This window comes from Mercenaria mercenaria, chromosome 8 (genome assembly GCF_021730395.1).
Source record: "Mercenaria mercenaria strain notata chromosome 8, MADL_Memer_1, whole genome shotgun sequence".
Lineage (NCBI taxonomy): Eukaryota > Metazoa > Mollusca > Bivalvia > Venerida > Veneridae > Mercenaria > Mercenaria mercenaria.
In genome coordinates this window covers 70,295,273-70,319,406 of record NC_069368.1, presented here as the reverse complement: position 1 = coordinate 70,319,406, position 24,134 = coordinate 70,295,273, and the positions used below count along the sequence as shown (strand labels likewise).

General features: G+C 35.5%; 2 protein-coding genes across 2 annotated transcripts in view; one reads left to right on the top strand and one right to left on the bottom strand.

The window, feature by feature from the left end:
- Positions 1-5,280: 5,280 nt before the first annotated feature.
- On the bottom strand, positions 5,281-8,869 carry LOC123566125 (uncharacterized). The gene is made up of 4 exons (XM_045359999.2): positions 8,613-8,869; positions 7,902-7,982; positions 7,290-7,408; positions 5,281-6,990 (listed from the first exon to the last, which is right to left on the bottom strand). The coding sequence occupies exons 1-4, from the start codon at positions 8,707-8,709 to the stop codon at positions 6,682-6,684; spliced, it is 606 nt and encodes a 201-aa protein (XP_045215934.2). The 5' UTR covers positions 8,710-8,869; the 3' UTR covers positions 5,281-6,681.
- Positions 8,870-13,650: 4,781 nt separating this feature from the next.
- The window catches only part of LOC128559094 (DNA polymerase subunit gamma-1-like), a 126,048-nt gene continuing 115,564 nt past the window's right edge, over positions 13,651-24,134 (top strand). The window contains exons 1-6 of the mRNA XM_053550147.1: positions 13,651-13,759; positions 17,015-17,183; positions 18,127-18,288; positions 20,464-20,728; positions 21,790-21,979; positions 22,185-22,340. Coding sequence (XP_053406122.1) covers positions 17,021-17,183; positions 18,127-18,288; positions 20,464-20,728; positions 21,790-21,979; positions 22,185-22,340 — 936 coding nt within the window. The 5' untranslated portion in view covers positions 13,651-13,759; positions 17,015-17,020. The remainder of the gene's footprint in view (positions 13,760-17,014; positions 17,184-18,126; positions 18,289-20,463; positions 20,729-21,789; positions 21,980-22,184; positions 22,341-24,134) is intronic.

The window sequence follows — 24,134 nt, the reverse complement described above, 5'->3', positions numbered from 1 at the left end:
GTAGACTTCTCCCACATTCCTTCACACTGATTTTCTGCGAATTCTGAGCTGCAAGTGTAAAGAACATTCATACTGCGCCAGGGTTTGTTCTATTAAAGTAGGAGAAACGTACAGCGCCAGGGTTTGTTCTATTTAAGTAGGAGAAACGTACAGCGCCAGGGTTTGTTCTATTAAAGTAGAAGAAACGTACAGCGCCAGGGTTTGTTCTGTTGTGGTGGGAGAAACGCTTAAATTTGTGCAAAGTCTGCTATTATTTTGCTTGGTTGCGTTCAATTACTCCAAATGATCTTCTTATAAGTTTTACTGACCCTATCAAGGTTTGTACTACAAAGAATGTTATCAAACATTTTCCTTTTCCATAGAATTATGTATTGAATTTCGAATTGTAATTAACCACAAATATTTTCCCTTCCTCTTTAGTGTTAAATAATCTACATCATGCGTGAAAAAAAAACAAGAGCTGTTGTACTGGACAGCAACGCTCAGCTATTCAACAGCCGCTTGTCAATTGAATGAATATAAAAAGGGGAAAATATAAAACAGAATTATGGAACTTATACAGTGCACATCAGCTTATCACAGTGGACAAGTTTGTGAAGTTTCAATCCATTCCCATTCACGGAGCTACCAGCTTACATAAAAAAACTAAACCAAAAGTTTGAAAGTCGGAAAAGGGGCATAATTTTGTCAAATGTAAAGTAGCGCTATGAACCCTGTGCAATGCATGTCCATCGCAGTGAATAAGTGTATGAAGTTTCAATCAATTCCCATAAGTTGATACGGAGACACCAGCTTATATAATAAGTGTGTGAAGTTTCAATCCATTCCCATAACTGGTTACTGAGATGCCAGCTTACATAAAAAACTTAAACAAATCGGGACGCCAACATCGGCGTGGACGCCGCCCCATGGGTGAGTCCAAAAGCTCTACCTAGTCTTCGAATTGTCGAGCTAAATATCAATTTGAAAGTTGTTAAATATTCAAAACTGCTTTTGGTCTGACGGTATTTTCGCACTATGCCTAGCTGAACTTACAACTCAAGCCTTAAATGTCAATGGTCTATTTAAACTTATAGACATCACTATGAGTAAAGGCTTGCGCGTCTAAGAAATGTGTTTTAAAATACTATGAGAAAATGCTAAATGGTAATTTATTCGCATTTATTTTTGAGTTTCTTGGTAAATGTATAACATTTTCACATACGATATATAAAATTACAATGACCATAAGTTTGATAGACTGGAGCGTATTAATCCCCGGAAAGAAAAAGAACTATACACACAGAAATTAGGTAAAATGCGGCTCACACAGACCAACAATTTAAATGTGAAAATCACCACGTAAAGTAAATGATTCATTTTTTATGAGAACAGATATTTACGATATAGATAATCCAATTTTCAATGAATTACATTTTTACTTGCAAAACAACAGATAGGCATTATAAGGAGACATTGAAGTCCTCAAAATGAATATATGAATTATGAATACAGTGTTGTTGTGTCACAAAAGTTTATATGCCACTGAAATAGAACTTAAAATGACAAGCAATTTAAGCACAGCCTAGCAGGAACATTAACAAGTCATTGATAAGTGATCATATTTAGCTTTTTTACCACATTGTAAGTATCCTAGCAAAGGGTATATAGCATACAACAATGTTCTAAATGGAATCTTATGCATAGTCATTACAACATGTAAAAGTAACTTCTCTTTGTCTATCATTAAAATGCTGAGGGTATCTTCCTTTATAGATACTGTTCAATCTGTATACAGGTTTGTTTCATCAGTATCTGATATAGTGTGAAGCAATACTTTGATACCTTACTTATTTCAAATGAAAACGTGCAGAAATGTGTGTCACAATTAATTAGTATTGCATTATGTTGTTGAAATTAATTAATCTTAACACGCAATACCAGTCCAAGAAGCCAGCTGTTTCAAATCATTAAATTTTACATGCATGCCTCCTAATAATGTTCGTGTAAATCTTGTACATATGCATGTAAATTGTAATATCTCGGCGTTCTACAGATATCTTACAAAAGCTTGCGCACCTCGTATGATCCAAACTGGATCCTGATCATCCCTGTTTTACAAGTATAACCACAGCATTAGTGTGAACTGGTGCCAAGTGTTAATCCTCAGAGAGAGGATCGTGGGAAATTCATTTTTGAGAATGAGAAAAAAAATATTTTTCAATTCAGGGAGCGAATGCGAAAGCGGTCTAAGTGCCCGCTTAGACTTCTATTGCACTCACTCCTCGAATTGTATTAACCCTTATCATGCTGGACAGGATTGATTCTGCCTTTGCTACTGGTACCAGTATAGATCATGATCAGCCTTCACATCCGTGCGGACAACATCTGCAGTCTGTATCTTTTTGGTAATCGCCCCTTCTAACAGTTAAAGATACTGTCCAAATGATGGGCAAGTTCATTTTAGAAATTTAGTAGGGTAAGGGTTAATAAACTTGCAGCAGTGACATGCTGCATTCACTTTTATTCCTTTATTTCATTACTTTATTTCAGTTTAGTAGTAATAGACATTTGCGAATTAAGTCTACGTGGACTGTGGACACCTAAGACGATCGATTTTTCGATTATATTATGCGCGGTAGGAAAAATAGTTTATAACGGCAATAGGGTTTGGGTTATTAATATCATCACTATGCGGTAGGTGATATAAATTTGGATGTGCCTGTTTTTAGCTCGACTTTTCGAAGAAAAGGTAGAGGTATTGCATTCGCTCCGGCGTCGGCGTCGCCGTTGGTTAAAGTTTATGATAAAGTGAAATATCTCTGTTACTATCAAAGCTATTGACTTGAAACTTAAAATACTTATTTACTATCAACGTCTACACCAGAAGAAACAATCCCTGTAACTGATTTGAATTTTGACAGAAGTATGCCCCTTTTTAACTTAGAATTTTTGGTTAAAGTTTTTGATAAAGTCAAATATCTCTGTTACTATCAAAACTATTGACTTGAAACTTAAAATAATTATTTACTATCGAAGTCTACACCAGGAAAAACAATCGTCATAACTCTGATTTGAATTTTGACAGAATTATGTCCCTTTTTAACTTAGAATTTTTGGTTAAAGTTTTTGATAAAGTCAAATATCAGAGGATGGGAGCAAAATTTAAAGAACTTTACTGTTGAAGCCCTAAGGAAAAGGACAACAAAGGGAAGAAATTCCCCGAAAAATTCTAAGTCCACTAAAAATCATTACCAGGTGATATGTCAAAATACACATTAAATTTGCAGGTACCATCCATGTTGTACCAAAGAAAAGTGGTCTCGGTTTTTACCTACGGCAAATAATAAAAAAGTTACAAAATAACCTATTTATAGTAACATAAATGGGAAGTTATTCAATAAAAAATACTGTAATTGAACAAAAAAGGAATCTGCCAAATAAAAACAAGAGCACCGCAATGCAAAGCAACATAAACACGAAACAAAGTCATGTGACCTTTAACCTCTAAGTGTGACCTTTCCCATGTGCTCTGCACGTCGTCTTAATGTGGTGAACATTTGTGCCAAGTTTTTTTTAAATCCTTGACGCAGTTCAAGAGTTACACATCGCGCTCGAAACAAAGCTATTTTACCTTTCATCCCGAAGTGTGACATTGACCTTGTAGCCAGCCATCCAAAACATGCGCTCTGATGTACATTTTTGCAAATGTTTCTGTAAAATTCTTCAAACAAAACAAAGTCATATGACCTCGATCCCTAAGTGTAACTTTATCTTTAAGCGAGCCACCTGATACAGGCGCTCTGCACGTCCTCTTGATGTGGAGAACATTTGTATCAAGTTTGTTTAAAAATCATTCAAGGGCGGAGTCGACATGAAATTGCTATATTGGATAAATACATGTTGTTGTGGACGCTACTTCTTTATTTAAGAAATAATTTATAGCAAAAGAGTGCTTTAACACTATTTATGCACGATGGGTGGTTATACGCCGAGCGTAATAATTTCTCGAGGCGCAGCCCGAGTGAAATTATTTGTACGACGTATTACCACCCGAGTGTATAGTGTTGAAACACGGTTGCGATATAAATTATTTCGATTCTAATATGCCCTTAATGTAAAACAGTAGATAAAATAAAGAAGCGCTCTTTCTTGGTCGCAACAAAAACTTTGACGTCATCGCACGTTAACGCGACGTCATTCTAGCGTAGGAGTGTTTTAACAGAGACAAGCATATTAGAATAATCAATGTAAACAAATGACGTTTCCAGCCCTCTGAGTTTATAGTAAGCAGAAAATTCAAGTTTTTTATCACGACCATGGTTTTTATTTTCATCTCGAGGTATGAAAAAGTAAATCAATTTATTTTTCATACCATTCGATGAGAATAAAATCTATACTGCCAGTGTTCATGAAAAAAAAACAACAACAAAAACCCATATAAAACAGCCTCTACATATTGTAGCTGATTTGTGCCATATCGTTATTTTGTTCTGTCGCAACGACACAAAGCCAAACGTCGTTATGGCGCCCCACCGAACGTGAATATGTGAAATGGAAACTTTTATTTCGTTAAGACCTATAAAATGTGACTTTCGTTTACAAGTTTAGCCTTTTTGTATTTTCATTTTCATTACTTACGGGAAAAGCTGAAGATTGTCTGGCGTCATTTTCTGTGCTGTCAAAAATAAAAGAATGCTTTGAGTGTGGACGTTGTCCCGAGGATATCTTTGAAATGACTGCTGCTAGAGCTACCGTTTGCTTGTAATATGGAAACTTATCCTAGTGAAAGACGTAGCAGTTTGAATAAGGAATGTTACTACAGTATGTATGATTATGGTGCATGTGTTTCAAGTCAAAGATCCATTCGAAATGAACTCTCCTGTAACTTTCGATTTTGTATGATTCAGAAGTATGGGGAATATATAGTTTCAAGGAAGTCGACAAAATTCATTTTTGTACTACATAAAATCTTTATAGAACAGTGTGATTCTTTATTCTAAGATGACTGGATTCGATTGTTAAACAAAGAAGAAATTCAAGCTCTGTATAGTCTGCGATAAACAACGGTTGACGCGCGGACCGGTAAGAGAAATTATCAATTTATCACGGTTCATAGTTTAGATACGCAGGAATTGGACTACGATGGCGTTATCCTAGGATGCATTGTAGAATAATCTTAATTATGATATGAATTATATGTCAGTGTTGAAAAAAGGATATTGTGATCAATATGTACAAGACTGTAATAATGTGATAGCAAATCAGTTCAATTATTTTACTATATACAACAAGAAGAAGAACACTACACTGTTCTTTATTTATTATAAAAGGTTTAATTAAGACTTTGTACAATTATGAAAAGTATTTAAATGTCGTAAGTAATGATCTTCATAGAAAACAAACATATTCATTGAATTTTTATCCCCCGCCAAATAAGTTGTTTTGCGAATGAGGAGACTATATTTTGAAATATATTTGATTTTAAGAGATATAAGAGTACATAGATCCAAATTAACATTATAATAGGAAAAGCATAAAATATAGCACCGCCTAATATAGACTGCTTGATACTTGTAGGTTATTAGATTTGTATCGAGAAATATGCACGGGTTCTACAGCAGATATATTGCGCGACTTTAGGAGCGCAATATTATTCCGCGAAAGAACGAGTGCATACTTCTCGACGCAAATCTAATAATCTTTTTATTACATACGCATATAGTGCCATATACACTTAAAATTTTTATTTCAGTGATTCAATTTTGTTATTAAACCTGAGTAAAATGGAAAATATAGCCGTTAAAGAAGTTTTAAACGTGACGGCATACATGAAATTGACGTAACAGATGACGTCGTACACCCGATATGAAATTTGAACGTCAATATGGAAAAATACTGACATTTCAGGCTCCACTGAAACTTAATGGAGTTTTTAAATGGGTATGTAATAATCAAAGGTATACCGTTCCATATATAGTCCCGGACCAACAGTACTAAAGCCTGCTGATGTCTTCAAAGTTATTGAACGGACCAACACAGTACCCCTGTACAGTATCCGAAGACCTCAAGCCATGTCTGTTGGGACAGTATTGAAATAATAAGTTAGGCAAATAGACTGATGCATTTCCAACTAAGCAGTTATACATGAGAGCTAGCAATTTCAATCTGATGCTGGCTTTGACATATAACTAATGTAGGTCGTAAAGGGCCTGCTTAGAACTGTCAAATTTCCTACGGTTCAAAAAGGTTTTGTACATATCGAGGGCTTGGTGCAAAACTATTGTAAGTGTATATAAATAAAGAACAAGATACAATAGTTTTGCGCCAAGCCCTCGATATAGATTTTCTACTTTGTTCAGATTTCACTATCTGCTATACCATACAATATAACATTGCAACAGTCCAAATGTAAAACAACTACTAGTAGTGGAAAAATTAGAATTTATGTAGCTTCGTTAGATATTTACAATATTCTTAATCCTCAAGTAAATTGAACATACCTGTACGAAAAAAAGAGCAACTCAGAGTTCTATCTATAAAAGCACCAATAACCATACCTTATGCTACTTTCAGATTTGTTTTATCGACAGCAATGTTACTCTCCCTGGTGCAACATTTACCAAACAGTTTTTCTTCCAAACACAATGAAAACACATACGAAGTAAAATGCTTCACTCTATGTGCAAAACTGCGTTGTTTTTATTTAGACCCATTTGAAGACTCTGCTGATTTTGGAGATGTCGGAGACCCTGGGCCATCCCCCTTCTTGAAAATCTTCAAAGAGGGCATGTGGAGGTGAAGTTTCTCCATGTGGTCGATATTCCTGGCAACAACCACGGGAACATGGGAATGATGAGTGATGTAATCAGTTACACTTCCGGTAAAAGTTTTCCGCAGTACTCCTTTGCCGCGACAGCCAACGACAATGTAATCCGCTTTATTATCAGTTGTAAAGGTGACAACAGAAGGACCAGGTTCACCATGAACTGTCTCAACACGTCCCTCAATCTGAAAAAGCAGACCATGAAATATATTTTGCGTAATTCCACCCAAGAAGAATCCATCAGAAAAAAACAACAACAATGATATCGGCATGAGAAGACCCAGTCAGATTGAGTCTTGGATGCATTATATGCTTTCAAAGGAACTTTTTACATATTCAGTTCCCCCCCCCCCCCCCACACACACACACAAAACTCATCGCATAAATCACAGAAGATTCAAAAGGAAAATAATGATGCACGAGTAAGAAAGATACACACGTCCTTTAATCTATTTCTAGATCTGCACGTTTAAATGTAGCATACTTGTAATTCTTTCATTCTTTCTTTTAGCTTTTCAATAAAGCCAGCTGCCCTTGATTCAGCCTGTTGGATTTCTTTTGTGACTAGTGTTGAATCAATGCCCCCAGTCATCACTGCCACAGCTAAAATATAAAAGTATGAAACACATTGAACCAACAGTCCTGGACACAACAGTCACATTAAAATTAGAACAATTTAAAAGGTGTTGAATCAACGGGCACAAAATACGTAGTGGTCAAAGCTGAAAATAGAAATATATTATAGGCCTACAGTATTGTTTTCAAAGCCACAGCTAAAATTAGGACATGAAATGCAGAAATGATTTTACTATTTAGTGATTTAGATATTTCAACCAATTTTTATTTTTACTTTTATCAAAATTGTTTTTTTTTTATTTGTTAGATCTAGTAGTTAAGACGAAGTTCACTGCAGGTTAGCAGCATAATCTTGTATAGATCTCTACAATGAACGAATGAAAGTACCACACCAGTATGATATATCGTCCCATTTACATGAACTGATCTTTATTTCTTTTTTGCACTTTTGTTAATATCATTATCCTTGAACCAAACGTAAACAGATTCCTGTCCAAATACTGGGCCACTACATACTTACCCGGATGTGAGACGATTTTGTATTCTACATTGTGCGCAATCAAGACCTTATTTCCTGGTCGGTGGAGACAATCTTTGTAAACTGAAAACGAAAAGCATGCAACTAAAATTTGTAAAACTAGATTAGATACCGACATGTGTTAAATTCGTTACAAGAAAAAATCACAATTATTTTATTCAAACATGAATTAAACATATTCATTTAAATTGTGTGTCCTTCATTTAATTTTCTGAGACACGTCGAATGAATAATGCAGCATACTTCAGGTCAGGACTGGGTCTAGGGGAGGACCCAGGGGTCGTGTCTCAAACCCCACCCCCGACTAGTTGGTTGAGAAATGACCTTTGGAACCCAAAAAGGCTACAGAGGCCACCATTCCATACGTGTATTTCAAAGAATTCCCGAAATCAACCTCCATTATCCCTCCCATACCTACATCTAGCACCTCGCACCCTCAACTTGTGCCAAGGGGCAAAAATTCTGGGAACGGGCCTGCAGGTACTTTGACTCAATGCCTTTATAGCACTGGTACTTATTATTTAAACAACCACGAAACAGACAGTGCAAAAATGTTATTGTTTCTACAAAATACGTTTGACCTAATTGTACCGGGTTTTCCCACGTTAAAAGTATACTTAAGTATGTCATGTATGCAGATCTAGAGTGATTTTCAATGTGCGAAAACAACAACAAAGAACTATTAATACTCACATTGCAATGCATAATCTGAGTATTCGCTTCCATCCATTGCAATAACAACAGTAATACCATCCTTCACGGATTCAACTACCTTTCCCGTGCCTGCCATTTTTATTTCCGTTCGGTACTTTTCATAAACAGTAAATGTTTTACTCCCATGCGAACGTGTTGTTTACATGTATTCTCAGAATTGAAATCAATATACCAGTTTCCACTACGCGCGCGGGTTTACGTACCGCTGAAGAACACGCATATTATTGGTTGAGCCCGCATACGCGGCACATTGGACGTTTAGTTGTTATTGGAAAAAGGTACAGCATATGAATGTCCTTGTTTCAACTTGATATCACTGATATAATGAAATGATGGTATTTATTTTGAAAAAAAAATCTCTTCTTTATAATGAAAAAGTGTTAAAATGAGTGATTTTGATTTGTCTCAGCAATGCATGTATGTTAACATGCATGTTAGCCGCTCATACTTCCAACTATGAGAGACATGCTTTATAAAATATGAAATTAAAGGGCTATATATACTATTTATTAGAATCAGATAGGAAGCTGCTGTTTAAAGAATGATTATACTCTTAAAAATAAGGGTGTTCTGATTAATCGACAAAATTCGACGGTCAGATTGTTTTATAACTGTGACGGGCAATCTATATTGATCATTAAGAAAAATAACTCAGTATTTCCTAGGATCGCGTCAAATTAGTTGGACTAGTGTTTTGAATGTTACAGATAGACACTGACCTGTCAATGTAAGTAAATATAATCCAGTCTTGACAAGGAATCCTTGTCAAATAATGCAATCCAGAACCAGAAATGCAAGGAATCAATGGATATAAATATATTCCTAATGACAAAGACATGTCCAAAATCCTACTTAAAAGTAGCTCTAGACATATGAACACTTAAGAGCAGGTGAACTGATATGATAAACCAAAATTTCAATCGGTTATAGGCACACATTCATAGGTAGTCCCACCAAAGTGTTTTGCTGCCAGTGTCAAGTTTCATTCATATTAAAGTTTCAAAATATGTTATGATCTGAATGCTTAAACCAAACATCAAGAATGCATTAAATCTGTTAGCCTGTGGGTTATGATGCCTAAAAGGTAAGTAAATTTGAAGTACGATTCAAGTACTCATTTTCTTAAAATATTTGCACTTTGTATTCAAACAAAAACCAAAAATGATTTAAGACTGACTATCTATTTTGTGCCTTCAATTTAAAATGTTACCTCACGTGACATCTATCAGTCTAACATCTATCAATTAGATAGTCTGGAAATTAAACAGGTTCATCGTTTTGAATTGCAAAAACAATGTAAAGGATAAAAAGTTACATGAGTTTTTGCAGATGGCAGATCTGTTCTTGAAGGAATTGTAAACCATATCTTATTTTTGTAAACGTCTGGTCTGAAAATACGTAGATCTTTTTATTATGGTATTTCTTTTGTTTTTAACCATAGCAATGTACTTTTATCATTTTAACCTTGCACTACGTGAGATGTTTCCCATTTTTAACAATTGTTACATGACTTGCGCCCTCCGCAATATAAGTGTTAAAGTCATTTGGAAGAGTTTTAATTTTAATAATGTAAACCTAAGAGAACAAATGATATTTAATACGAACAAGGGTGGTTGTCGCGCTGGAAATATGCTTAAAACTGATTGCGCGACGTCCGGTGCTGATGTTGCGTGTAAGAAATGACGAAATTGAGGTAAGTGAAGTTGTATTTTAGCATAGTATGTAAAAAAGCTATAAAGATAATGTATCTTACACTCCTTTGGTATGACACAATTATAAATTTTCTCGAAGAAAAGCAACATACTATTTGACACACAAAAAAGCAACATACTATTCGACACACAAAAAAGCAAAATATTATAAAACATCATACGTGTAAATCATCTGGTTTGTAATGTAGGGATAACGCATGTTTTTTCGTGTTATAACATCTGCAGAATCTCGAGGGATTGGTTTGTACCAACGTATCCCGAGGGATTCTGCAGATATTATAACACGAAATGAACATGCACTAACGCTATTCTAGCATAAAACGCGTAAAAATTGATAAATGGATACAATGTCTCTCAACGTCATTAATTTTCCACGAAATGCGCGGGAATGTCTGAGTTTGTTTTTAACGTTGACGTCATTTCGTTTTGAATTATCCGTTTTGGGGCCGAATGATGTTTACGCTTTGCCACGGAACGCGCATATATAAAAAGGTGTTATAACAGCACCCGAGCGGGAAAATCCCTCTGTTAACACACGTTTTCTGTCCTGTTAAAACACCCCCGAAAAGTGACAAGAACGGCAGTTTTATGCTAGAATTTACGATTCGGCCCTGCTATCGTAAAAATACTGGCGACACGAAGCGTGAAAAAAGTATGAAATCAACCAAAATACCTGTTTCTGACCTCATGTTACGTTTATGACTTCAAAATCAGTTTTCGCCTACATAGGTACTTGTAACTTATATACTTCTTAATGCTTAAATAATTCGAGAAAATTGGACTGTGATTTGAGCACAATCGGAGATAATGAGATATCCGTATGGTATCATTGACCGTACGAACTCAAAAATACTATAGAAATTATAATGCAAATATATATCATGGTGTTTACATACACAATTTTAACATTTTAAACTCGTTATCATTTTGTATATTATTTGCGTAATTATAATACAACTAGCAGACAAAGGGGAACGTTCGCAATTCTGGACTAACATTGACCTAATGCCATTTACTGCATTTACGCAAATCTAATATTTCATGGTTACGGGGTGCTGCTAGTGAAGTATATCTCTGCATTTCTAGACACTTTTCTGTCGGAGTATTGTTGATTCAAGAACCAAGATGTCTTTTTGCTGAACTACTTCGACACAGATCGTGCGTATAATTAATATCAATGTTAGGTACGGCGCAGATACATGTATCGCAGGGTGTGAGTTCAATCCTCGGCCGAGGCTATGGTCTCCGCTGTGATAAAAACATCGAATCGAAATCTAAAATCATTTGTCCTCCCTCTCTGATTCAAGGAGAAGTTGACACTTACGGAAACATGTTACCACGGGTACCGAATCTCTGGTTAGGTTAACACAAATGAAAACGGCGCTAAACCCAAAAAGCCAACATCATATTTCCTGCTCTTGTATCAGTGAGGGTCATTTGAATTCAAATTCTTTCAAGCAAATGTTACATGTGTTTTTAGACTCAATATGAACAGCAAACTAAAACTTTAGTGTCGGCGATGCAAACACACGAAACATGGCACAGGGAAACGTTTGTTTATCGTCGTTCCTATGGATGATCTTTATGTGTACTTTCAGCCTAGCGTTGGTCGTAAATTGCTAAAGACACTGGCTACAAACAAGTTTTTTTGATAAAAAAGTAAAAAAATAAATGAATTAGGTAAAAAAGGAAAGTGACATAGTAAAAACTATTGGGATTGAAAAAGGACTTTATTTTTGACTATACAATGTACACGAGCAACTCCATTCCTGGGGCCCAGCCCCATTCCCGATGATTTTATTGCCAGTCCTTTCCTAAAACTATATCATCTTGAAGGAGAAATCCAACTGAGTATCACACTTTGTATCATACTTTTATATTTTATGCACCCATTCTTGACCGTACTATTTTCTGTCTTTACAGATCTTACATCATTAGAAACTTGGGCCGCTAAATGGGGAATGAAATTTAATGCCAAAAAGTGCTACAAAATGACGATTCATAGAGGTACAAACCCAAAATCTAGTATATACTCATTGGACAACCACCTTCTAGAACAAGTTAGTGAAAATTCATATCTTGGACTGCTAATCAGTGAAAACCTTAAGTGGTCAGCACATATCAACAAAATCACAAACCGGGCTACTTCAACACTAGGATTTCTTCGTCGCAATCCCAAACACTGTTCTAAGACTCTCAAAGAAACTGCCTACACTTCATTAATTCGCTCTGTTCTAGAATACAGTTGTACCGTTTTTGACCCTTATCACCAAAAAGACATTGATAGACTTGAATCAGTACAGCGTAGAGCCGCTCGTTTTGTTTACAATAACTACAGCAGAACCTCAAGTGTTACTGATATGATCAAAAATATAGACTGGAAACCTCTACACGAACGCAGAAGAGAACAACGACTTATACTCATGTACAAGATTGTTAATGACCTGATAGCAATTCCTGCCGAAATACATATCACAAAGAATAAAGGCAAAACTAGATCATCTACTTCAAACAAAATCATAGTATATAGCTGCAAATCGGATACGTTTAAATATTCATTTATACCACGGACTATCTTAGATTGGAATAATCTTAGTGAGAAGTGCACTACAGCAACATCCTTAGAGACAAGTAAGGGAGAGCTCTTTGGGCAAAGAGGCACCCAGTGCGAGTAGGCGTAGTACCCCCCCCCCCCCCCCCCCCCGGGCAATATATTCATTTAGTGAAGTCTAGCCCAGTATTCTACAGAAACAGAAATACTGTTTTTATCGTGACTTTGTTTTTCGTCCGATTCTTTGCGCACCGTTAAATCATGGTCAACGATGACAGTTTAACGTATCATATATATGTAGATGTTGAAAAGCTTAAAGAAATCCGAAATAACTGATATTCCAGAAGAATTTAATATTCTAAATGAGTTTACTACCAATAGTCTGTTCTTTTGTTATTCTTCAATGCCAGGTTTGTTTTTCCACGAAACTCTATGCAGAATAATCACCTGTTTAACGATTTCGAATGCAAATTTAAGTCCTGACTCATGGTGTGTAGTAGCAAGTCGGTCAAAAGTATCCTTAGGTTATGTTTGAAATGTTTACCGACAATAAATGAATTGAATTGAGTAGCTGACTACTTTATTATGCAGTGCGGCATTGCCTGGCTGCAAATCGCATATATTTGACAAAGAAATACAGTACTAAGAATATACAAAGTATCAGAAATCAATTGAGTTTTCCCGCCAATCGTTTTCCAGTTATTTTCGCTCATTTTATTTTTACTTTGCCTTTGGTGTGATTTATAGACTTTGAGTTCATAACAAGCATGTTTACATTTGGTGTACAAGAATATTTACGCGTTCTCTGTGAAAACAAAATATTGTCATAACATGCATTAATGCGTAAAACAAATTAATATTTAGTAAGTTTCATTTGCAAGATAATTTCATTGACATCAACATTGTTTTCTGAGGAGGCAGTAAACAGTTTTGAGCCGTTAGTGTCGAATTGGCCGGGGTGAAATTTACAAATAAGAGGCAATTTACGGAATGAAGTTTACAAATAAGAGGCAATTTACGGAATGAAGTGCATATTTGAACTTCTAAATAATAATAATTGCTAGAATTGAAGTTTCAGCGGCTAGAAATGAGTTTCACTTATTTAAAAAAAATCAGTTGAGTAGCCTTGATCTTGATAGTATGACGTAATGACTTGCAGGAGCGTATACTTGCTTCCTCTGAGCTAGCTTAAAGTGGGGTTGTCATTTTAGCAGGGACCTCAGGAAAACTGGAACAGTGAAGAAACGGTACGGATGGCACATATATTTGAGCTTATTTTCAGATTTTACAGTGTTACTGGAGTATGGAACAGTGTAGCAGTTGGGGCTATCAGTTTCAGGAAATTTTCTGCAGCGATTTAAAAATTGGCAAATTTAGCTTTTTTCGTCATCAGTTTCCGCGACCGGGAGAGCACAAAATTCAGGTCTTGTAAACAGAAAACTAGATATTAGAGATGTATTGTAGATGGTTTGTAACGATAGACATACAGTGATGTTAATGTTGCAATATCTTTATTTCAGGTGTGTGGTTACAGACTTTTGTGTGAGGTTTTGAAAGTTAGGTAGGCGACTCTAGGCTGAGGAGCTCAGAAAACTGTTTACTGCCTCCTGAAGGAAATTTGATGTACCTATAAGTGCTGTTTTCGGATAGTAGATAATTTGGACAACAGTTACTATTGATTAAAGTATTAAGTATATTGTGTTATTATAAACATTAATATGGTCGTAGTGTAGAGTCAAGTTACCTATGCTTGGCCAGTCCAGTGCTCGGCCACCTAATATTCTTTATTTTTAATTAAAAATAAAACTTGAAAACCTTAATTGCTTTCAGTGTTTGTTTACTTTTCGGTTTATGGACGCCAATTCAAAATGGGGTGGAATCTGTGTTGGCCAGGCGCTTGCTTTTCTGTTGCAGGAGAAACCGATCAATAATGACAGAGCGTCTTTTTGTGTTAACGGAGTTTCGATAATCGCATTCTACTGGTAATGATGGTAAACCCGGACAGATGATAAAGTCGACCACTTTGGAAATATTCAATTGCAATCGGTTATTTATAAAATTGAACACACCATCTAATAGTTTCCACTTACAACACCAACTGGTGTAAACAAAAACAAAATTGGTAAATATTCTGTATAAATAAATGACATGTATAAAAAATAATTATCCAAAATTACTGGGGAAGAGGGTGTTTTTTGTGCATGCTCACTGTCTAAACATGAAGGCCTCACATTTGGTGACTTTTCATTACTTGATCAGGAATGACTGTTGCAGCTTTTTGGGGAAAGTTTCAATATAATAATACCAAGAAAATTTTGTAAATGACAGTGTTCGAATTTATCGTCAGTCAACGTTCATACAGTCCCCATTTTACATACCCCTTTCAGGGCCTCACTTCATGTGAGTTTGCTTACTAAATATAAATTTGAATTATTTAAAGTTTTCAGCAAAGGTTAAGCTTTATTTTGATACCGACCATTGATTACAATTTGCAGAAATAAAAAAGTTACAGGTAAAAAACCTCATTTTCTGTTCGGGTTTATCATCAGTACCAGTATGGTAAATACGTTCAACTGTGTATTTTTTTTTACACAGATATTTGCAAGAATGTATACCCTGTTGAATTATATACAAAGTATGTGGAAGTTTTATGATTTTACTGCAAAAATTGGCTTCTGTGGTTGGCACCATCAGTGTTGCCAGTGTAAATAATAGCCTGTGCTGCACCTACACCATGCGTTAATGAGTTTAACAATTTGTTATTCATTTAAATTAACATATTTAAAAACATTTATTATGGTATTGATGTTGATAACTGTTATATAGCGTTTTAGTGTGACTAAAAGAAAAATGCAAGAATTGAAATACATGTAGGTTAAATATGTGTAATAAACTGTATCAAAATATTGATATATTGTTCTTTTATTCATATTTTGTTCTAGAGACATGTTTGATTCTAAACATGAAAAGATAATAAAAACAAAGCACTTAACCTTAACAAGCTTTATAAATGGACCGGTGGCCGAGCATTGGTTTGTATCCTAACGTCCATTCTACAGATCCACTAGAGAACTTATTTCCGAAATCAGACTTTTAACACAGGCACATGAGATCAAAAATCAATATCTGTGATCTAGGGTTAAATTAAATTGCATGTTACTCAAATTTAAATATCGAGACAATTACTAAACTTTTTTGATGAAGAAATTCCATACTCAGAGCAAAATTTTACCTTGTGTAATTTTCGGCAGTGTCTCACTGCCTTCTTCGGCACTGACTGACCGGTGTTATGGTAGGTCACATGACGTAGGAAGGTCACGTAATCGGAGAAGAGATCCGTAGACGGGGGGAGCTCCAGGCCCTTGTCTCGGTTGAGCAATGGTCTCCGCTGTTTTATCTCGATAGCCTCTTTGATTTTGCGTTTGATAAGTCCACTTGTCAGAATCTTTGTGTTGTCAGATTTGATGGTATGTCCGGTGTTTTGACACTGTTCATGTATGTCAGAATTCGTTCTGGTCACATGCTCTTTTAGTCTAGTCTGTAGTGTTCTGGCAGTTTCCCCCGATATAATTTTCTTTGCATGCAGTTCTCACATTTCACATGGTATATTATTCCACACTTTTTCAGTTTATCGGTTGGATCTTTCACCCGAGTGACATGACTCCTTATAGAATTGTATGGTTTGTGGAACATATTCACTCCATTATTCTTAAACACTCTTGCCAGAACTTCAGAAGTTCTATGAATATAGGGCATACCCATGTTTACTTTTCTTTCCTTTGCCACCCTTTAGCATATTAATACAGATATTCTGCTAGCTTGCGATTACTTTGGTTCAAAAGAAGCAATCTAATGCTTCTTCGTTTCAAGATTTATTCAGAAGTTTTACCTACAAAAAAGATATTTTGATGTGATTTTCTAGAATAGGTGTGGTCTTCCTTTTGGGCATTTCAAATGGTAACAAAGAAAATAGAAGTGACAGTCAACTTTGAAAAATGTTAAGCTGTCACCAACAATCAATTTTTCAAGATTATACAATCATGTACTCAGTACAAGCGACGATATAAATGCTGAATTATTAGCTCAGTTTGATTCTCTGTGTTTGTTTTTTTCTATAGGTAAAGATGTCATGGTGTAAACTGCATGCAATAAGAAGAGGCTTATCAACTTCATGCAGTTTAAATGTAGACAGACCAAGGGTAAATGAAATCAACATACAGTTACTGTCTGAGTCCTTGCAGCAGCAAATATTTGGGAACAAACAGTGCCGCCAGTCTCAGGAAATAAGTAAATATATATCCAAATGTACTGAAGACATTTAGGTAATCTTTCCAATCGATCTTCCATTTTTATACTAAATTTTGTCTTGTTCAGAAAAAAATTCAGAAGTACTGGCACTGTACTGATAGATTTAAATTGATACTTGCAGAATAGATTTCAATATGAGTAAAATACCAAACTCAAGAACCGTAACTCTATTAAAAATTATCTCATTTTTTGTAAAGTACTATATGTTTTGGAATACAGATATATATCAATAAGATTAAGAGCAAAAATGATAAATTTATGTAGAATAGTGTTCAAATGATCTCTATTTGGGTACTTTTAAAAAAAAAATTGTCCAGATAATTACATAGAAAATTCTGTAATTGCTGCCAAGAAGCATTCATTGGTTTTACCTGTGATCTTGTCTGTATTTTTATATATAATTCTTTCTGATATGATCACTCGCCTTATGTGCAGTGTTATTAAAATTAGCTAATTAAAATACACCTGTCACTGATGTGATGTAATAAAATCATAGTTATGAATGTAAATTTGTGCAGTCTTCCTTCAGATTTGTAGTGGTTTGATTTATTGTTATGCTGTTCTGTAACAATATAACTATGCTGTGATTTTAGGCCAATATTGGGCTGAAATTCGGCCATGGCAAATAATATATTTTTACCCGATTGCAAAGCTAAAATTCCTAAATCTTGTGCTTAAACATTTGAAACACAAGACAGTATGCTAGCATAATGCATTTATAACAGTTTTTCTTAAAGGTAACATTTTGATAAAAAACATAACTTTTTTAACGATTCCCAATTCAGTTAGATGTTTTAAGATGCACTTTTCCCAATTGTAAAGGCTCCAGCCCCCTTCCAAAATCAGTGGATAAAAACATTGCTATGCTAGTGCTGTCTCCTGGCTTGGATAAAATAATTTGATATTCCTCTTTCTTTTTTAGGCACAGTTGATAACACCGGACAGGAAATCTATGTCAGTCAAGAGCGTACTTTAGATGAGAAGAAGCTTGAGAAGGTTAAGAAACATTTGTCAGACCATGAATTATGGAATAAACAGATAGTTTTGCAGAAAGATATCAACTTTGATTTACCGCCTTTACTAGGTCTGTACGAGTTGCGACTTTTAAGACGTACTGAATGACTTTCTTTGAAACTGTTGCTTTATTAAGCTTAGAAACTCAAGCAAGTGAATTTTGGTCGTACTGTTGATCACATAAAATTAGTTAATGTCACTATCAATACAGTTTAACTTTAACCCTTTTATGCTGGACATAATTGCTTTTGCCTTTGCGACCAGTGTAGATCTTGATCAGCCTGCATATTTGTGCAGTCTGATCATGATCTGCACTGTTCGCTATTCAGTCAGTATCTTTTTGGTAAACACCCCTTTTGAAAGTTAATGGTACTGTCCAAAGTGAAAGATGGACAAGTTCATTATAAAAATTTAGCAGGGTAAGGGTTAAGATTCAACAGGAGCATAATGCAATCAGTAGTTTTCCATTGTCTAACTGTTATGATGAGGTTTTACAAAAAATGTTTCATTCTGCAGAACCACTGCAGTAATACTGGGTCAGCTGTGCAGACCCTTCACCAGAATGTGACTTGGGCCGCCTTGTTATTGGAGTCAGTACCTCCAGAACACTGGTTGCTATGGCAGCAAAAAGAAAATGCTTTATAAATCATGTTTTCAAGAATCACTAAAGCTGGAGCTTAGTAGTTCATTTGTAGTATTGACCGGTATCAATATGGTCATGGGGCCAAAATGGGTGCGGCCCACACAGTTGTTTTACATGGACCTGTGGAGGAAAAACGTTAAAAGCCTTCTCTGAAACTACAGTAGGTAAGGCTTAGATAGTGGCGGCAACAACTAATGAACTTGAATCAAACTTATACAAATTATATCTATGTACACTGTGTATGTTTTTAGCTCACCTGTCACAAAGTGACAAGGTGAGCTTTTGTGATCGCGTGGCGTCCGTCGTCCGTCTGTGCGTCCGTGCGTGCGTGCGTGCGTAAACTTTTGCTTGTGACCACTCTATAGGTCACATTTTTCATGGGATCTTTATGAAAGTTGGTCAGAATGTTCATCTTGATGATATCTAGGTCAAGTTCGAAACTGGGTCACATGGGTTAAAAACTAGGTCAGTAGGTCTAAAAATAGAAAAACCTTGTGACCTCTCTAGAGGCCATATTTCTCAATGGATCATCATGAAAATTGGTGAGAATGTTCACCTTGATGATATCTAGGTCAAGTTTGAAACTGGGTCACGTGCGGTTAATAACTAGGTCAGTAGATCTAAAAATAAAAAAACCTTGTGACCTCTCTAGAGGTCATATTTTTCATGGGGTCTTTATGAAAATAAGTCAGATTGTTCACCTTGATGATATCTAGGTCAAGTTTGAAACTGGGTCACGTGCGGTTAATAACTAGGTCAGAAGGTCTAAAAATAGAAAAACCTTGTGACCTCTCTAGAGGCCATATTTTTCAAGAGATCTTCATGAAAATTGATTAGAATGTTCATCTTGATGATATCTAGGTCAAGTTCGAAACTGGGTCACGTGCAGTCAAAAACTAGGTCAGTAGGTCTAAAAATAGAAAAACCTTGTGACCTCTCTAGAGGCCATATTTCTCAATGGGTCTTCATGAAAATTGGTGAGTGTTCAACTTGATGATATCTAGGTCAAATTCAAAACTGGGTCAGGTGCGGTCAAAAACTAGGTCAGTAGGTCTGAAAATAGAAAAACCTTGTGACCTCCCTAGAAGCCATATATTTCAATGGATCTTCATGAAAATTGGTCAGGATGTTCACCTTGATGATATCTAGGTCAGATTCGAAACTGGGTCATGTGCGGTCAAAAACTAGGTCAGTAGGTCTAAAAATAGAAAAACCTTGTGACATCTCTAGAGGCCATAGTTTTCATGAGATCTTCATGAAAATTGGTGAGAATGTTCACCTTGATGATATCTATGTCAAGTTCAAAAGAGGGTCACGTGCCTTCAAAAACTATGTCATTAGGTCAAATAATAGAAAAACCTTGTGACCTCTCTAGAAGTCATATTTTTCAATGGATCTTTATGAAAATTGGTCGGAATTTTTTATCTGGATGATATCTAGGTCACCTGTGCTAAAAAACTAGGTCACTATGTCAAATAATAGAAAGAACAACATCATACTGGGTCATGTGGGGATAGGTGAGCGATTCAGGACCATCATGGTCCTCTTGTTTTTAGAATGTCGAAATGTTGGCAGTAATTCATCAAATTGGTTTTCTTTCAGGTAAAACCATAGATGAACATTTTATCAATTTGGGCAGGAAACAGGTACAGGACTATGTTGAACTGTCTGATTGTCTGTGTACTTCTGGAATCCCAGAAATGCCGAATGAGTGGGCATTCTGTCCAGGATGGGTGAAATATGATGAAGAAGGGATTCCAATACCAGTAGATTACCCAGAAGACTGTGTGCTTGTGTTTGATGTGGAGACTGTTGTACAGGAAGGGAACTATCCGGCCATGGCAACAGCAGTCTCAGATAAATACTGGTAAGGCCCTCACTTTGATAACTAAGCAAAAAAACAAATCAGTGTTTTATGTGATAGGGTATTTTAGTGCTATACATTTATACTTTGTGAACTTATAATTCTCCCTTCCCTTGTATGGATATTAAAAGTTGGAAAAAATTTCTTCGGTTGTTAGAATTCATATATTTTGCATAAAGAATAAACTTGCATTTCTACTGAATTTCAGCATTTCAACATATAATTTTACAAATACTGTAAAATTGAACATATATTCATATCGACCGTTTTGCAAAGTTTGCTGATGAAATTTATACAGATGCTAAAACTCTTTTGTATGGCAATGTGACAGAGAAGTTAAATTTTGAGAAAAAAAATAGCAACAGTGAAAATCAAGCAAGTATTAGTGAACATGTGTAAATGATCAGATGTAAGAGAAAGTACTTTCAGCTCTTGTTAACTATGCTCACTCACTGCCACCAAGGTTATCACAAAAAATGGAAGAAGTATATGTTTAATAAATTAACAAGTGAAAGAAAAACCCAGCATAAAAAGTAATTCTTATTTGATTAGGGTCTTGGTTTTAATCAATGTTACTAACAGTTGAAAAATACACTTAGCAATGGAGGTAAGTGTGTTATAAACTCCTGGTTGTTTTGAGTAGTTATTTCCCTTCACTGATCAGGCACACCACCTAGTTTATGATAGGCAATATACAACCCTTTCCTTATGCATAAAATAGCAAATAGCAAATCATGCAGAACTGTATTCATCAAAGTTGTAAAAAAACTGGACATTTAATATGTGGTTATTCTGATATATTAGTACAGAATTGTCACAGCTATACAATACACTGCAACCCAGTGTAAGAGGCCAACTGTGAACACAGAGCACCTAGCTATAATGACCACCAGTTTCATTTCTGATTTAGATATTTGAAGCATATTTTGAGCTTTGAAGAAAGACCATGCAATGATGAAAACTGCTTTCTTTGTTCACCGCTGCCAGTCTTTATCAGCAGGGTTTACTGTAATTTATAGAAAAAAATAATGAAATTACAGAATACACGCTAATTGTCTTTGCAGGTATTCATGGTGCTCAGACAATCTAGTGGCGGATAAATTCCGATGGACGTCTGATGTACGGTTACAAGAGCTGATCCCCTTGGAGACAACTGCAGGCTCTAGTCGGACTGATGACAGCACATCAAGACTTGTAATTGGACACAATGTTGCATTTGACAGATCATATGTGAAAGAACAGTATTATTTGAAGGTATTTTATGTACCCAAACAGTCCTGCTCTCAGGTTTAACCTTTAATGTGAATACCTTCAGATATAAATCATTAAATGAAGATGTTTAGAAAATATTAATATGAAAAAGTATGAGCAATAAAATATAAACTATGAAGTTGGAATCTTTTAAACTGACAAAATTTTATTCAGCTTAGATCGTTGAACTTTAATTACTTTTCTTCAGAAATCAAAGTTGCGGTTTATGGACACAATGTCAATGCACATAGCAGTCTGTGGTCTTACAAACATACAGCGCACTTTGTATCAGGCTGCCAAGAACGACAGTAAGCAGAAGATTGTAAAAGAATATAAACAACGACACAAATGGGGAGCAGTTGTTGTAAGTTCATAGCTTAAAGAACCAGTATAAATAGACAGAGGGAACAGTCATTGTAAGTTCATGGGTTTAAGAACCAGTATAAACAGACAGAGGGAGCAGTCATTGTAAGTTCATGGGTTAAAGAACCAGTATAAATAGACAGAGGGAGCAGTCATTGTAAGTTCATGGGTTACAGAACCAGTATAAATAGACAGAGGGAGTAGTCATTGTATGTTCATGGGTTTAAGAACCAGTATAAATAGACAGAGGGAGCAGTCATTGTAAGTTCATGGGTTGAAGAACCAGTATAAACAGACAGAGGGAGCAGTCATTGTAAGTTCATGGGTTGAAGAACCAGTATAAACAGACAGAGGGAGCAGTCATTTTATGTTCCTGGGTTGAAGAACCAGTATGAACAGACAGAGGGAGCAGTCATTGTAAGTTCATGGGTTGAAGAACCAGTATAAACAGAGGGAGCGGTCATTGTTAGGTCATGGTATAAACAAGACAAGGGGGGAGTACATTGTTTTATGAATGAATGTAAACAACACAGAGAGGAAGTTCATGCATTAATGAAAGAGTTTTAAAAAGCCCATACATATAGGAACAGTCTTTGTAAATTCATGGGCAAGTGTAAAAATATCACAGAGGGGAGCAGCCATTGTTCATGGTTTAATGAAATAGCTTAAACAACACTAGAGAGAAGCATTCATTATTTAAATCATGGTTTAGTATGAACAATATGAAGACGGGGATCTTCCAATAGTTTTAAAAAAATGATATAAAAACATAGAGGGGAGCGGCCATTTTAAGTTTATGGTTTAAAGAAAACTTTGGAAATCTGCCTTAACACAAACTTTAAGTACATCTGACATTGAGAAATAAGAAAAGAAGTAAAAGTTAAAATTCTACATTGGTAAAACCCAGTGTAAAGTGTTGATATCAAAAGTATTTCCTTTGGAATATTGCTGCTTGATTACTGTACTTTGCAGCTATATCAGAAAGATTATTTTTTTGTTCAAATATGATATATTTTCACTGAGTGAACAGCTTTCAGTCAGAGTTATATCTTTGTTAGAATACATCAATGACAAGGATTTTAACTGTGTATTAAAGTTTACCAGTTACTTTCCAGAAAAACACAGGGGGTTTGGGTTGGTTTTTAGTTCAACTGAGAGCGAAATGTTCCTATAATGGGCCTTTTCAGATTCCATCAGATCTAGGTCATCCAGAATGAAGAATTCTGGTTGCCATGGTAACCAAAATGAAATGTATTAAAAATCGTCTCAGAAACTGCTGTCCTAATTGCAAAATGATTTCACAGCAATGTTCCTTTATAGACTGTCAAATTCCTTCAAGTCATGTTGGTTTGTTTAAAAGCATAACCACCAGGGGACAAAGTTAGCTTTCTCTGTATGGCTGTAAGGAAAACTTTTAGAATCTCAATAACAGCTGACCTGACTTCAGAATAATTCCTACCAAGAGTGTTGAAAATAATTTGATCTTTCAAGAAAACATGGCCATCATTGCTGCCAATCAATGTACGGGTATGTAGCACCGGCTTTAAATATCACCTCTTCAGAAACTGCTTGTCAGATTTTAATGTAATTTCACAGAAATATTTCTTAGGTGACTCTGAACCAAGTTTGTTTAAATTATTTCAGTTTGTCAAAAACATGGCCACAAGAGGGCATAGTCACTTTCTTCGATTTACCACAGGTAGACACATTTTCCCATTTTATGTACATCTACAAAAACATCACAGATCAGACTTTTATCTCCAGAATTTATTTCAAAGAAATCCTCTACCATATT

What these genes read in the sequence shown, in the direction of transcription:
- LOC123566125 (XM_045359999.2), bottom strand. Translation starts at nt 8,709, where the DNA reads ATGGCAGGCACGGGAAAGGTAGTTGAATCCGTGAAGGATGGTATTACT. An exon ending in CTCAGATTATGCATTGCAAT is followed by an intron (nt 7,983 to 8,612) that starts GTGAGTATTAAT and finishes TTTCGTTTTCAG; the next exon opens with TTTACAAAGATTGTCTCCAC. An exon ending in AAAGAATGAAAGAATTACAA is followed by an intron (nt 6,991 to 7,289) that starts GTATGCTACATT and finishes CTGCTTTTTCAG; the next exon opens with ATTGAGGGACGTGTTGAGAC.